General features: G+C 41.5%; 1 protein-coding gene across 19 annotated transcripts in view; it reads left to right on the top strand.

Moving 5' to 3' along the window:
• Positions 1-16: 16 nt before the first annotated feature.
• GRAMD1C (GRAM domain containing 1C) overlaps positions 17-14,541 on the top strand; it is a 51,157-nt gene continuing 36,632 nt past the window's right edge. For 4 of the 19 annotated variants that reach the window (XM_085591169.1, XM_085591179.1, XM_085591164.1 and 1 more), the window contains exons 1-3: positions 17-127; positions 1,414-1,542; positions 2,259-2,357. In XM_085591169.1, coding sequence (XP_085447295.1) covers positions 53-127; positions 1,414-1,542; positions 2,259-2,357 — 303 coding nt within the window. In that variant the 5' untranslated portion in view covers positions 17-52. Of the gene's footprint in view, positions 195-561; positions 905-1,413; positions 1,543-2,258; positions 2,358-8,928; positions 14,122-14,541 lie in introns of those variants that run through there. The other 15 variants (XM_021549164.3, XM_085591213.1, XM_085591200.1 and 12 more) reach the window with 9 other exon arrangements.

The following is a 14,541-nucleotide window of genomic DNA, read 5'->3' on the forward strand; positions in this document are numbered from 1 at the left end:
GGTACTTCCTCCCGCCGCGGGCCGGCGGCGCAGCCGGCGCCGGCCCCTTTAAATGGCGGCCGCGGCCCCGCCGAGCGCCCCGCGCAGGCAGCTGGCGGGCGCCGCGCGGCCCTCGCCCCCCTCCATGGTAAGCGCCGCGCTCCCCGCGGCCCCCCGCCCCTCCGGCGGGCTCTGCGCCCCCGGCCGCCCCGCAGGTAGGTGCGGGGGCGGCGGCCGCGCTCTGTTCCCGGGCAGCCGCACGGGCGGGCCCCGGACGGGCGGCGGCGGCGCGGTCCCGCCGTCCCCACCCACCTCCCCGAAAGTTTTTGGGGCGAGGCGGGGCCGGGGGCAGGGTGGCCCTCGGGGCGCCCCGATGAGGGGGCGGCGAACGCCCCGCAGGGAGGGTCTGGGCTCCTGGGGGAGCCAGCGGGAGGCGGGCCGCGGTGGCCGGGCAGCCGCTGAGTCCCGGCGCTGCGGTGGGGAGGGCGCGGGCGAGCAGCAACTGGTGGAGGCTGCGGGGAGTGCGAAGAGCCCCCCGGGGCAGCTCTGCTCTCACGCCGCGGAGCCCGGAGTGTCTGTGCCTTTGCCTCGCCCCGCTGTCCCCTCCGCAGCCTGTCCCCAGCCCGGGCGCGGCCCCGGGGCAGCGCTGGGCGGGGGCGCGCACCCCGGGCCGGCCGGGGCCGGCCCAGCACCTGGTTCGGAGCTGAAGCCCAGCGTTGCCTCATCCCGGCGGATCCGGTGCTACAGGCGGGGTTATTGGTTAGGGCCCTGGGCTGGTTTTCTACCCTTTGCTGGCTGGGTGGCACAAGTGACGTTCCGTGGCTGTTTCCCTTCATAAAGTAAAACTGGCTTCCAAAGCGAAGAATACTGATAACAGGGGGGAGTGCTACAGAATTAGAAAACAGTGCTGCTTATTATCATAATAGTAAGTGATATGAGTCAAATTGTCTCTGAAGTGTTTGTATTTATGTGCAATTTATAGTGTAACTAACATTAAGTATAAACACTTGATGTATAAGTATTATAATAATATTTTCCAGTCCTCTGGTAAAACTGCTACACGTGTATTTCTCAAGTTCTGAAAGGTCTCACAGGTTCCTGAGACCTTGCTACATGTTAGGCGCTGATGTCTTGTGTTGATGCTATTTCAGTTCTAAATGCATGTGCAGCTTCAACGTGCAAGTTGGGAGGGGCTACATGGAAATAAAGTACTTTGATAAAAATGTAAAATATAATTAAGTATAGTGTAGTCTAGGGGGGAAAAAAAATAAAACAAAGTAAAAAGCTGTCAGTGGGAAGTGTTTCTATGCCACTCACCTTGGTGAAACTGCCATGTCGGATTTCATTTAATATACAGCTGTTAAATGGACTAACCATTTTGTTTCACCTTTTTCCATCACTGCTGGATTACATACCTTACTTCTTTGTTCACAGGAAGTTCATGAAGTGGATCATGGTCTTATTAACCAGCTACTTGCTGATTCAGAGGAGACTCTTAATTCATGCACAGAGAAAATGCAGGGTCCTGCTCAGTATAGCTGGAGTGCTGACTGGAGCTTTTGGGTAATGTGCTTTAGCTCTCTCCTAACTTGGTTTTAATTTATAAGTATACTATGTGTCTATTTTAATTTACATATATGTGTATATGTACAAGCTTTATATCCACAGCTCTCAAGTTGCTTTGTAGTCATGAATTAGTAAAGTGTTCTCCATCCATGTAGTGAGGCAGGAAATTTTATCATTACTGGCTTACTAAAGTGTAAGGTGAGACAGAGAAGGGGTGAAGTTGTTTATCTGTTGTCTCAGATCAAGTTAGTGGCAGAACTTATGGCTTCTGTGCCCAGTCCTGAATCCTTGGCATGAAGCCTTCCAGTGTTTTATATGCCTATAGAAAGACATTTTTGATGTTCTGATGCTTTTTAAGCATAAGGGCTGAATTTTGATTTTTGGAAGTGGTTGGTGTTTCTGAATTGCATTCCTAGTGTTTGTTTTTGTCAAGTAAACACATTTGTTTTCCACAAGAGTAAATAAGCTACCTGTGTTTTCTGTAAAAATTTACTTTGTGAATAAGAAAGGCAGAAAAGAAATAATTCAGTTTTTTCCCTTTCTGGGGAAATGCCTGACTGAAAGCAGAGTGTGTAATAATAAGAACTTATTTCAGTACTTTTGGTAGATTTTTTTAACTGCCTTGAGAGAAGGTGAATGTGTGTGTGTGTGTGTGTGTGTTGGAGTGTATGTTTTGCTGTTAATTTGTTGCATGCTTTGTTATTGTTTGATAGGAAAGGAGACCACATGTGCATGGAGCCACAGGCAAGGTAACAGCTGGTCTTGTGGGAGACACAGAGTGCCAGAGCCGTGAGGAAGGGAATCTGACTCAGGTTCTGTATCAGGTGTCCTCTGTACATCCGTGTGCTTCAGCTCAAAGAACATCATCTGGTCCACTGTGTCCTTCTCCTGATGAGGTTGTCACAGTGTTCATTGTGCTTAGCAGGTGAAAGATTGAGTAATTAGTAAAGGCCAGAAGGAGTCCATGGCAGAGCTGTGAGCAGAGGCATGGGATCAGATTTCCAACTCCTTGTTTATAAACCTAGCTTGTACGTTTTCATCACTCCTCTTCATGAGCAGATGTCCTGATGGTCAGGACATCTGCTTTTGCATCTCAGGCCATAGGATAAATCCCCTCCAAGTGCATGTGTACTCTTAAAAATGCAGTGGTAATCTGGAGCCGATGGAAATGGGACAGGACTAATAAAATCCCAGTAGGTCATAGACTTGTGTTGCTAGAGTGAGTTCTTGTGGTGTTCAGTATTTTCTTCACTATCCCTACAGGGACAAGGATGATCCAGGGCTGTCCTGCGTGTGCCCAGCTGTGTGTCTGTACTTGAGTCAATAGGAAGTCATGCTGTGCAGACATTGCAACTGCCAGCTATGCTCTTGCTAGGTGGCAAATTGTGTAAACTAATGCTCAATGGTTGGTGTACAACCATTACTACAGGTGGTATTTTGTGTGAGGAATAAACCTGCTTAGGTTGTTGGACCTGCAGTTAACAATTCAGTGTTTCCTTGATAGGCCTGGTGATTGAAAATAAAGTTATTATTCTATATGGAGAATGTGGCTGTGCTATTGGCTTTGCACTCTTAGGTTTGAGACACATGCTGAATGCTTGAAGTTTCTTTGGACAGAGCTTTGAGTCTGCACAGTGCAGGATACTGTGTGTCCTCACAATTCCACTCTTCCTGTAGTAATGTGTGAAGTTACTCCCTGTAACTTCAGGGGAGTGGGATCCTTCAGTGCGGTGGCAGCTGCTGTGTGAGGTGTTTTCAGAATGATTAAATGATTACCTTCTGTCTGATTTATACTCCAAGACCTTAGTATGTGTTTGATATTGGTGTTTGTCTGGTTCTGCAAACATGACCTCGCAGTTAAAACAAAGTAATTGCGCAAATACTTCCCTCTTGTAAGATAATGCTGTGGCTGGAAATGTTGTAGCCTCACCGTCTGTCACTGATTAGTTTTAAAAGCCTGTTCCACTCTGGTTGCAGGAAGCCATGGTGCTTATTTTCTCACCCTCAAGGCAACTGAATTGTAAAGCAGCAAGAACCAGGAAGTCACAAATTCGAGGTGAAAATTAATTTATTCTATTTAAAATGTTATGTCATTGGCATCCCTCCTTGCTCTTGACAGAAAATGTTTCAATAACTTGCATGGTTGATGATCAGCTGCTGACTATTAAAAACAAATGGTTAAAACTCTCTAAATTCTGAGTCATAGTAAATGTGTAGGTGACCGCACGGAAGGCAGCCTGTTGCAGTGTGTGAAGCGTGTGTCACGAACATTTGACAAAGGTGATCTTAGTGTCCTGTGGCAGGTGGGGACCTGTTGTGCTTGTTTCACACTCTTGAGTCAGTAGAATGGAGGAATTGCTACAACAGCAGGATTAACCTGTGGCAGCATCCAGGGATCAGCTTTGTTGCCAGGGTTATTTGCTTGGAGAAGCTGCATGTTTCCAGCAACTTAGGTTTGCTCCAAGGGTTCATTTCTTCTGAGAGTGATGTACTCTTGTCTTGCTGATGATAGAAACCAAACGTGGATGTCAGAGCCTGACTGGTTTGACTTCAATTTTTCATGGATTGAGTGGGAGTAGGCAGCTGTGCCATGCCTCTGGAAGTCAGGCCAGGTATCATGAATGCTCTGTAAGTCCTGTGAGCACATGTAATTAGCAGCAGGCTAGGGTTGGCAGCCTCTGGGACACAATCTCTCTCCTGGCTATGGTGAGTGGGGAGAAGGAAGGGTAGCTGCAAAAGAGTATCCTACTATGTGGAATTTTTCTTTTTTTTTTTTTTAATAATACTTTGGGTATATTTATTGAATAATTCTGAGAAATAATTAGTTTTCTCTGTTACTGTAAGCAATTCTTAAACTGATAGTATTACTGACTGCTATTTTTAAGGTTGATGGTGTGTCGTGGGATATTTTTTGGTTTTTGTTTTTGGGTTTTTCTTTTCCCCCCACCTGGAGGTGGACAAAGCTGGACTTCTATAAACTCACTGGAAGACGAAAAAATGATTGCTTACAAACTTAATCTTGGGGCTTCCTCTCTCCACTGGAAACTGTAACGCTTTTATCCCCAGTTGATTAAATAGTCCTAGTTTTGGTAACTGCAAATAGATGATAAAAGTCAAAGATGATTGGAAATTCTGTTATATCTGGAAGCCCTATCTCAGGATTCTGAATTCACATTTTTATCCTTTTTTATGCCCTTCATACTGAAATGTGGTTGTTTAATATCCTTGGAAGAAGAAACCTGGGAAAGCCTTAAGTATTTTCCTACCATAGTGAAGAAGGTAAAGGTGAATGAGGAAGCTAATGAAAAGGATCCTTGCATCAAAAGTGAGGGTGTTGTGACTGGGAACTCTAGTTTGTATTAATGAACAGTAAAAGAAAGTTCATGTATGTCTACAGTAAGAAGAATGCCCGTGGGAAAAACCCCAAAAAAGTAAGTCTTCCCCTTGGAATGAAAAGGTAGGTGGAATGAGTGGAAATTAAATGAGCATCTCAGAAAGTTGCTTGTATCTGGGAAGCTTCTTTAAGAATTTGAAAATGTGAGATGTCATGGAGGTTTTGGAAAGAAGATGATGAAAAGGCTTAAAAAGGCAATTGGAGTGTAATGCCAGTTTAAGAGTTGGTCAGTGTGAAGGAGTTTGAAAATAGAAGCAAATAATTGATACAGTGAAAATAAGCCTTTTAATTTTTATAATATAAAAGCAACTGAGGTTGCACAAGATTGAGAAAGTATTTTGAATTTTTACACGCATGGATCTGCTTTTTACAAGAAAGAACTAGTCTGTGTGTGACAATATGTATAGCAAGAATACAGTAAGCATATATGACTCAGACCTGCACAAGGAAGGCTTCAGATATGTATCACAATTTGGAAGATAACTTGTTGAAGCACAGATACAAATTGAAGCACTACCCAAGACTGGTAGGGTTAAGTGAGATATTTCTTGTATCTATAGTTATTTGAATCCTCCTTCCACCTTTCTCTGAAGACTCACACCATTCTTGGAATGGCTTACTGGGCTGGTTGAAGTGGAGATTGTTTTGGGAGCTGATATTTAAGGCCTTGGGACAGTTACTCTCTCTTATGTTGTGTACTTGGCATTTTGCTTCTTCTTATCTGTGCCTCCAGATGTTGGGATGTGGAGGAGATACATCATTTTTCTTGACATTGTTGGAGGATTTATGTCCTCCTTTTTATTTGCTGGTATGAAGCAGTCTGCTAAGGAGGATGAGAATTGGTTAAATTAATTGCTATAGGTCTACAAAGAGAATAAAAGCCTTTAAGCACATTAATGAAGCATTCTGGTGTTTTATTGATTGGGCTTTTGTTTATTTGGTGTGGTTTTTTTTAAATGCCCTAGCATTTAGTACAAATAGCTTTTGCTGTAGTTGTAGGACTGACATATTGTTTGTTTACCCACCTGGAATCTCCAGAAACAGGAACTGTTTTCAGCCCTGTAATAGCCCTGATTATACAACAGCAGTGTTTTAACCTGGTGAGAAAACAAACTGCAGTTCTAACCAACCCATAAACATGGGTGATCAGGCTAAAGGGGTTCTACTCCCTTCCTTTAATGCTGGGAATGTCTTTAGTGCTGTTGATGCAGCTCCAGACTGAGCACTGAGGTAGATCTGGTTGACATAAAATTTCAATCAGTTCTGAACCAGTTCTGACTGACAGTGGTGCCCTGTCAAAACAAGCTTTTGCCAGCTGCAGCAGTAGGTAGTTCTACATAACATTAATTATTACTATACACATGTAAGTTAATCTAGAACCTGAAGATTAATTATAACAGGTCAGAAAGAAAATACTTCAAATTTGTGTGATTTACTTTTTTTTTCTCGTCACTGGGAGCAAAACCATTAGAAATGCAACATGGTTCAGGAAATCTGCATGGAGTTGGAATGGTGATATCCTTTTAATGAAAGGGAAGTCCTTAAATTGCAGAATGAGAGCTTTAAAAGTCAACTCTAGGAGATGAGAATAAGACTTTAATTTTTTTTCTTGCCTTTGCTGTTTGTTTACAGCTTGTGTTTCTGCAAACTGGTGATGTTGCACTGTCTTTTTCAGGCCTGCTATGGGTGAACCACTTATATATAAGGAAAGGAAAGAAGACAGGTAGATAAAACTGTGCAAGATATGATTGTTTTGTGGTATATTAAGTCATTACCAGCAGCCAGGAGAAGTTTTGGGGCAATTGCTTGGTGAGTGCCACTTTCCATGGAATTTCAAGTGCAGTAGGTCTACTGACAGGCTTAATGAGATGACCCGAGTCATTTATAGCAAAGCAGTTTGTGTAATTGGCCATCTCCTGCATTATTACCTATGTAGTGTTGTGATTTAATATGCTCCTTCAGGTTTTCACTGTAGTCCTGATTGAAAGTGTTTATGTGTTCTTGTATGAGTTGCTGAAAACTAAATGGCACCAAGGGGAATTACTACCATGGTGATTGTTTCCTTCATGATGTTGTTTTCTAATCCTTGTTTGGGCACTGTTACTAAACTTAAATATAGATCAAAGAGACAGATTCACTGGCAGGGTAAGGAGGGAAATGTCCAGCTGAAGGGTGCTGTTTGTTTGCTTCTGTATTTGGCTACTTTGGCATCAAATAATCTTGGTGGGACTTTGTTGCAGGTAAGGCAGACGAGTTGAGAAGTTATATCTTGTAGTTTCTTTATTGTATAAGGCATTTTTCCTCACCCTGAAAACATCTGGATTTTCCCTGTGTCTGTTAAATGCATCAAATAAGTCTAAAGACAGGCAGTTTTAATTTTTTTGTTACTTGGGCAGCCTGCAGTGAAAGATCAGGGGAAAAAATAGATATTCTTAACCAATAACATTGGCTACTTGTTTCATACGCATGCTATAAAAACAAATGTGAGTCAGATGAAACTGCTGTTCAGAAAGGAATGTATTTTGTTATCCAAAAGGAAATAATCTTGATTGAGTCTTTAATTGCCATTGCATCATAATACTAAGTAAACTTATGGCTGTTGAAACCTGGACAACATAGTTACAAGACTCAAAATTAGCCTGGGGAGTAGACAGATTGACTTGAGCTAAAGGGTTACTTTGTGCTGGAGGATGACAAGCTTACTTCAAGTACACTTAACTTTAATGTTAAGATAGTGCAGAGTTCATCCAAACACACTTGGTTTATTTGTATTGTTTGTTTTAGAAGTTAGTGTATCACATGACTTTGTTATATTTTGATTTACCCTTTTCCTTTTTGTTAAATCTTCATGGGGTAGACAAAATTACTAAAATAGAATTAAAAGAATGCTTAAATGCTGCATTTATGAAGTCAGGAAAGTACATACAGAGCCACAATTTTCCCCTAAAATGAGAAGGAGTTTGGCAATTAAGAGCCTTGTGAACTTGGTTTGTGCTAGTGTTCTGGGGAGGCAACATGAGATGTGGTTTCTGGTTGGAGCATTATAGGAATAGTTTTACTACCAGGTTCAAAGATGTTATTTCCAGCTAGGGAGGTATTGATGAGGATGCTGAATAAATCTGAGACTGGGACATCTTGGCTCTTAAAAGCTAAAAGCAGCTTAATTTTTAATTCAGAACTGTGGATGATGTTTGTCCATGGAAGTGTCCGAAGCTCTTGAACTTTTAACTTAAATTTCATCTAAAATCTAAGCGGTTTTTTTCATCCTACTCAGAGATACTTGGTGACAGTTATAGAAATAATTATATTTGAAACTGAAATAGTCAGCCTCATTGCTAATTGCAAATGTCCACACTCAGGTGTTCAATCAGCTGCAGATGGTGTTATCTTATAAACAGGAAATGCACTTAAAACAGTCTATGCTAATGCTGTTTTTAAGACTGAGTCACACTGGTACCCAGACTCTGGTAAGGTCTTTCTGAGGTCACTTTGAATCCTCTCACTGGCTTTCTGATGGAAATAAATTGCCAGTGAATTTTTTTTTTGTGTGTGTGGATGTACTTCCCAATATTTTGCTGCTCTTTCAGAGCAGGAAGATTCCCTCTAATGTATCCTGTCTTTGTTTTGGGAAAGCAGAAGAGTTACCTTGTTTTTCTGGTGAAACCAGTTCCTTTATTTACATATGTAGCTGATCTTGACAGCAGAACTGCAGGTCCTCCAAAGCCACCACCCAGCTAGGTTCACAGAGACAGGTACTTACCCTAGCCAGCAGCCAGGGCTGCAAAATGACTGTAAATACAGCCTCTTTTTGTTCTATTACCTTCTCTTTTCAGACTTTCAGATTGAAATCCTAGTGATTAAAATGCCTTGACATGTATTTTTCTGTTAGTTTCCTCAGCAGGGCTGTGCTGGGAGAGGCTCTCTCTTTGCTGCTGACTCCAGTTGTGGAAATGTAGCAGGCAGGTAAGGCAGGTGGAAAGGGACAGCCAGCATAAAGAAAGCAGAATAGGTGCATGGCTGTTCCCCTCTCAGAGCAGCAGAGATCTGTTGGGCATGCAGAACCCTTTATCCCTTGCCTTAAAGTGCCTATGAAGAGCTGAGCTCTTGGTGGCTGGCAATGTACACATTTTGGGGAATTTGGGTGTACATGAAGCATGCCCTGATGTTCTGAGCTCCTGCTCTGGAGCTCAGCCTGAGAAGGTGTCTCAGTAAGGCCTTGACTTAAAACAGGGGACAGTGGCTGAGTTTTGTGTGAGAGTAGATTTGTCTCCATGCTGAGCTGCCGGGTGCAGATGTACTCTTCAGGCTGGTTCAGGGATTGTAGCCTTCAGCAATACAGAGAGGAGGGGTGCTAGGCACTAAGTGCTTCTTTCCAAGCTGGTGTTTCCCTGGTGATAGCACTTTCCTCTGCCATTGTCTTTGGGACTTCTGTGAACTTGAAGTGATTTATGCTACTGCAGTCTGCTTCCTAAAATCAGTTTTGGTGATGGTGGTTTTATATTGGAGCTGGGCAGTTCTTAAATGTCACCCCTGCATAAGTTTTGTTTGCCCAATTGCTGCAGCATTTGTGTGCCTGTTCTGCAAGGCTAGGGTGTTTCAGCCTGTTTTCCAAGCTGGCATGAAAGCAGAGACTGGCAGAACGCTAGCTAGCACTGCTGGAGGGTGTCCAGAACCAGCTCTGAGCAAGTGGGTGAGAGAGGGGGAAGCTGTAGAGGTTTTGGCCAGGGATTTGTATGGTTTGGAACAGGCTGCAGGCAGCTAGAGGAGGGATGTGTAGGGGGTGTGTGTCTTCTGCCTCAGTCAGTTTTGGTCTGAAATGGAGCATATGCTTTGCTCTGCACTGTACGTGGCAAGCTTGAGATTTTTATCTCCAAATCAGAATTGTTATGAAAGTACATTGGCTTCACTGTTAAAGTGCTTTAAAACACTTGCTTGCAGAAAAAAAAATCCTGAATACTGCAAAACCATTGCTTCAAAATAAACAGAGGATATTCTCAATCAAAACTCTTTGTTTTTCAGGAAAAAAAAACATAGTACCAATAATGGCAAGAGACCTTCTTATAATTGATAAGAAGGTTATCAGTTTGTTTCCCAAGCACCTTGTTGGAAACAAGCGCCTTCAACTGAACCCTATTTCAGTGAAATGTGAAAATGAGGTAATTCTTGTATGACCTTGAAGGAGAAATTTGTGAGAGTTCCTCACATGTTGTAAGTGATATACGCTGTTACAAAATTCTTTCAGGTCTGTTCTACTGTTTTGATTTGTTGGTTTTTTGTTGTTGTTGTTTTTTCTTTAAGAACATTAAAAATTTAATCTCTAACTGGTTATGCAACTCAAAGTTCTCTGAAGAAATATCTTTCATATTTTAAGCTCTAATTTTCTTCTTGGGAAGGATGCCAGATTTTAAAATTCTTCACAAAAATGTTACCTTTGTTATAATTATATAACCTGATATTAGCAGCATAGTATTTCATAGGATTTTAAATTTTCTTGTCTGTCAAAATCATAATTGTAACAGCTTTGGTTGTGGATTTTCTAGGCTGTTTTTCAAGCCATACTCCACCACGTTTTGATATTCATACTTATATAGGTGAAGCTCAATGAGACCTGCATTCCCACTATTGGAAGGACACTGTGACTGGTGAGGTGTGGGAAATGACGGGGTCTTCTGTGAGCAGTAGTCAGTCAAGTTTGTTTTCTGTAATGGTCATATCTGTCAGCAGAACTCGGCCAAGTTCATTTTCTGTCAGCAGAAAATATCAAGAAATTTCATATCAAGTTCATATTCTGTCAGCAGAACTCAGCCCAGTTCATCTTCTACATGGGGAAATGCTTGTGATCAGGTCTCTCTGGTCAGTAGTTGATCAGAACTGCTTTTCAGGAAAACAGGTTTTCACCATGTCAATGCCAGGTCAATGCTGGCTTGGTGAGACTGATGTCCATCTCACTTGGTGAGAGCTGGGCTACTCCTGTGGGACACAGTGCTTTGATGTATTGTACCCAGTCTTCAAAATAAATGGAAATAGTCTTCCTTTCAGAAGCACCTCATTCAGTCACTTTCTTGACACTGGGTGTCACATGTTTTCTAAGTGGGTGTCCAGTATTTCAGCAGCTCTCCATATTGAAATAGTTCTGAGGAGTTCCTTTCTATGTGGATTTTTGGAAGCTCCTGGTGTTAGTGGTAAGTCATAATCTGACTGACACTTCCAGTGTGCCTGTGCATATGTGAGAACTAGTTAATAGTAACACTCATTTTGGGATAACTAGGGACTCTGTCTTTAGCCTTGTTTTTGGGTTTTGTAGGCTTAAAAAACTACCCCTCACTCCCCTGTTCACCCCAACCTTCCCCACCCCCAACAAAACTAACCCTTGGTAGATACAGTAGCTGGAGTATTTGCCAGTGGCCTGTACTTTAATATCCCTTTCTTTAAATTATACATACTGTATTTCCAACAGAAGAAAGACATAATTTCACCAAAGTTCTTCTGGATGGTACTGAAGGAGAATGCTGTTGTTTGTTTTCTGCTCAGTCACTAAGAAATGTTAGAGTTCCTTTCTCCTTCAGCCTCCAAAGAAGAGGAGGGGCTGGGCTGGCCACAGGAGTGGGGATATAATGGCCTTAGAGCACAGCCCTGTGCCTGCCAGTGCTTATGAGACTCCCCTCTCCACAGGTAAGGGTGAAAGAAAAAAGCATATAATGAATGTAAGGAAAATAGCTGTAGCTCCCTAAACATTTTCCTCTCTCACTGTGACTAGGAGCTTGTTCGCATTTCCTTGAGAGCATGGAAACTTTTGGAAAGCAGGCTCCTAAGGAATACAATGGCTGAGCAAACCCTGGCAACAGTTGCTTGGTTTCTTTTTTTTTTTTTTAATTGGTTGACATGCCTCTCATGACCTATCAACCAAATACAGCTGTGTGGATAAGCAGATGTGATCAGATATCTCCTTATTTAGGAAAAAAAAACAAACTAAAAACTCCCAAACACACACAACACCCCTCCCAAAACCAACAATAGTGAAGCAAAGTGGGCAGTATACTGTGCACAGCACAGTAAGTCACCCTAAGTAATGTCATGTCTTCAGGTCCTGTGAGAGGTTCTGTCCTTGTATAAGTTAAATGCTTCTGTCCTTCAAGAGAGAAAAGAACATAAGTCACTGCTAGTAAAGCTTTTGAGTACTCAATGATTGAAAATTGTTCCTAAACTTTTTTGTGATTTTGTCAAGAAGTGGTTAGTGAAAATAGATCACTGTAACAAAGTGGATCTTGATTGTTTACGTGTGTTTAGGTAAACTGAACAAGTCTGACACTTCCTACATACAGCCTAGTGCTTGCTGTCAGGAGAAGTGGGAAACTGTGCCCTGTAACTGCAAAAAGGCAGACTGCTAGTCATGTGGATGTGAGCTTTCACTGCAATTGTGTTCCTAAAAGCAATCTGTGATTCAGATTTATCTGTTTGTGGTAACTCCTGTAATGCTATATCCAGCTTTCAAGAAGGACACTGAAAATGAGAGGATTCAGAAAAGCCACAAGAATAAGTCTGAAAAAGAGCAATCTTTTTGCTGATAGGCTTGAGAAGCTTAATCCCTGCCTCAGAAGAAGATATGGAGTAATTTGTTTGCAATCCAAAAATCTTTCACAAAGATAAAGTTAACCTAATATATTAGCAGAACTATCCATAGGTAGGATGGATTTTTCCATCCAGAGTGACTTTTCATTAAAAAAGGTAAAATACATATTTTATTCTTTTCCAAAGAGAAATTTGGTCATTGCAGCTCTAGTTTTAAGGCTGGAGAGCTGTGGTTTGTGTATTATAGATTAGATTGGATGATTAATGAACTTTTGTGGACTGAAGAAATGGCTGCAGTGGGATCAAGATTTCTGTGATGGAAAGTCTTGTCAGACCTGGCACCTTTTTCAGGTGAAAGATCATCTTGGTGTGCCATGGGAAGTGTTCCTGTGTTAATAAGGGAGTCTGCCTGAATCTGTCTTGGAGGATGTGAAGTCCAAGTTTGTCTGCCTTACAGTGTTAAATGAGGCTTTTGTCCAGGGTTGTTAACTTGGTTCTCGTCTTCCCTAGTGAGGCTTTAATCTCATTGAAAGTGGGATCTTGGTATGTTTTGTTTAGTGGTTTGTTGGGATTTTTTGGTAGGTTTTGGGTTGATATTTTCCCCTACTGTATCAGATAAGTTTAAAGAATATTTGCAGTATAGAGGAGTCTTGTATAAAATCCAGACTTCTCTCTGACTGGGTGTAGTTCTTCTGGAGGCTGTGTTCTTTTTCTTTCTCCTGATGCTAAGAAGGGTTTTATATGAATTTGAATGGGGAAGAAATAGTTACTCAATAGAAATGCAACAGCTTTTGCCAGAATACTTAATGTTTGTTTTAATATGCTAATGTAAAGGTAAAATGTACTTTTATCCTAATCTTACTAATACCTCTAAATTTGTTTTTGGCCATGTCTATAAGCTTCATAGGAAAGTACTTGTTGTTAGACAGAAGAACAAAGCTGTAATTTCTGTGGGCCATATTTTGATGGTTGAGTGAGGCTTCTGAGCATTAAAAATATGATAGCTTGGGCAGCTTGCTCATTGGCTTGTTTGATTCTGGGACCCTGAGCCTATGGTAGTAACTGATACAGAGACTGAAGCTCAGTGGGAGACATCTCTTGAAATCAGTTGATATGAGAGTCATTACCCCACTGGTGAGGTCAATTTACCTGCGATCGCAGCTGTTGTATTCATAGCTGTATGTCACAACTATAGATTGCAAATTGTCAGGTTACCTGGGTTTTGTGGTGTCTCAAAACAAAGGGAAAACACTGACAAAACAGATGCAGAATTATTGCTGTCATTAGAGATTGCTAAAAAATATGTACACCATTCTCTTGAAGTTGATTGCTTATTTGTATGCTTAGTGATATCTGCAATCAAATAATTTCCTAATGATTAGGGTTTTTGCTCTACTCCTGGGAGAAGTTGTTGCTTAATTTTCATCTGCAGTTTGCTAAATGGCTCAAATTGTTTGCAGTGGCTACAGTTTGAAGATGTAAATGTGAAGGGAAGCTGTTTTTTTTTTTAACAGGCTTCTGTCCTATAAATAACTCAGCTTAGTTCTATTTAAGTTTACATTTTTTTTCTGGACATGACTTTATATAGCTGTACCAGTCCATTTCCAAACAAGGTATGAGAATTATTTGGTTATGTGTCTCTTACATAACTGTTTTCTGTAAAACTTTCTGGTTGTCACTGAAAAGGGTTTTCTGTTTATGCTATTTTACAGGTTTCTGGTATATTTTGTGGCTTCAGATGGAAAATGCTAAGAAGTTATTGGCTGCACTTAATAATTTCTTTGGTGATTAAATACAGCATAGCCATAAATGCCTATGATTATCCTCAGGCCAAGTGTTTGCCTGATGACTTGTAATTAAACTTAGAAATTTGTATGTATTAAAAGCAAGTCACTGTTTTCATCTTGTGAGTGCCCTGCTACAACCTGTTTTATGCCTTTCCTCTTTTAATATTTGGTGCTAGATTTTGTAACTCGGAGGTGACAACCTGTTTCAAATGCTGCCATATTGTGGACATTACAGTAGTGATTAGA

The sequence above is a fragment of the Lonchura striata genome, chromosome 1 (assembly GCF_050655825.1).
Source record: "Lonchura striata isolate lonStrDom1 chromosome 1, ASM5065582v1, whole genome shotgun sequence".
Classification (NCBI taxonomy): domain Eukaryota; kingdom Metazoa; phylum Chordata; class Aves; order Passeriformes; family Estrildidae; genus Lonchura; species Lonchura striata.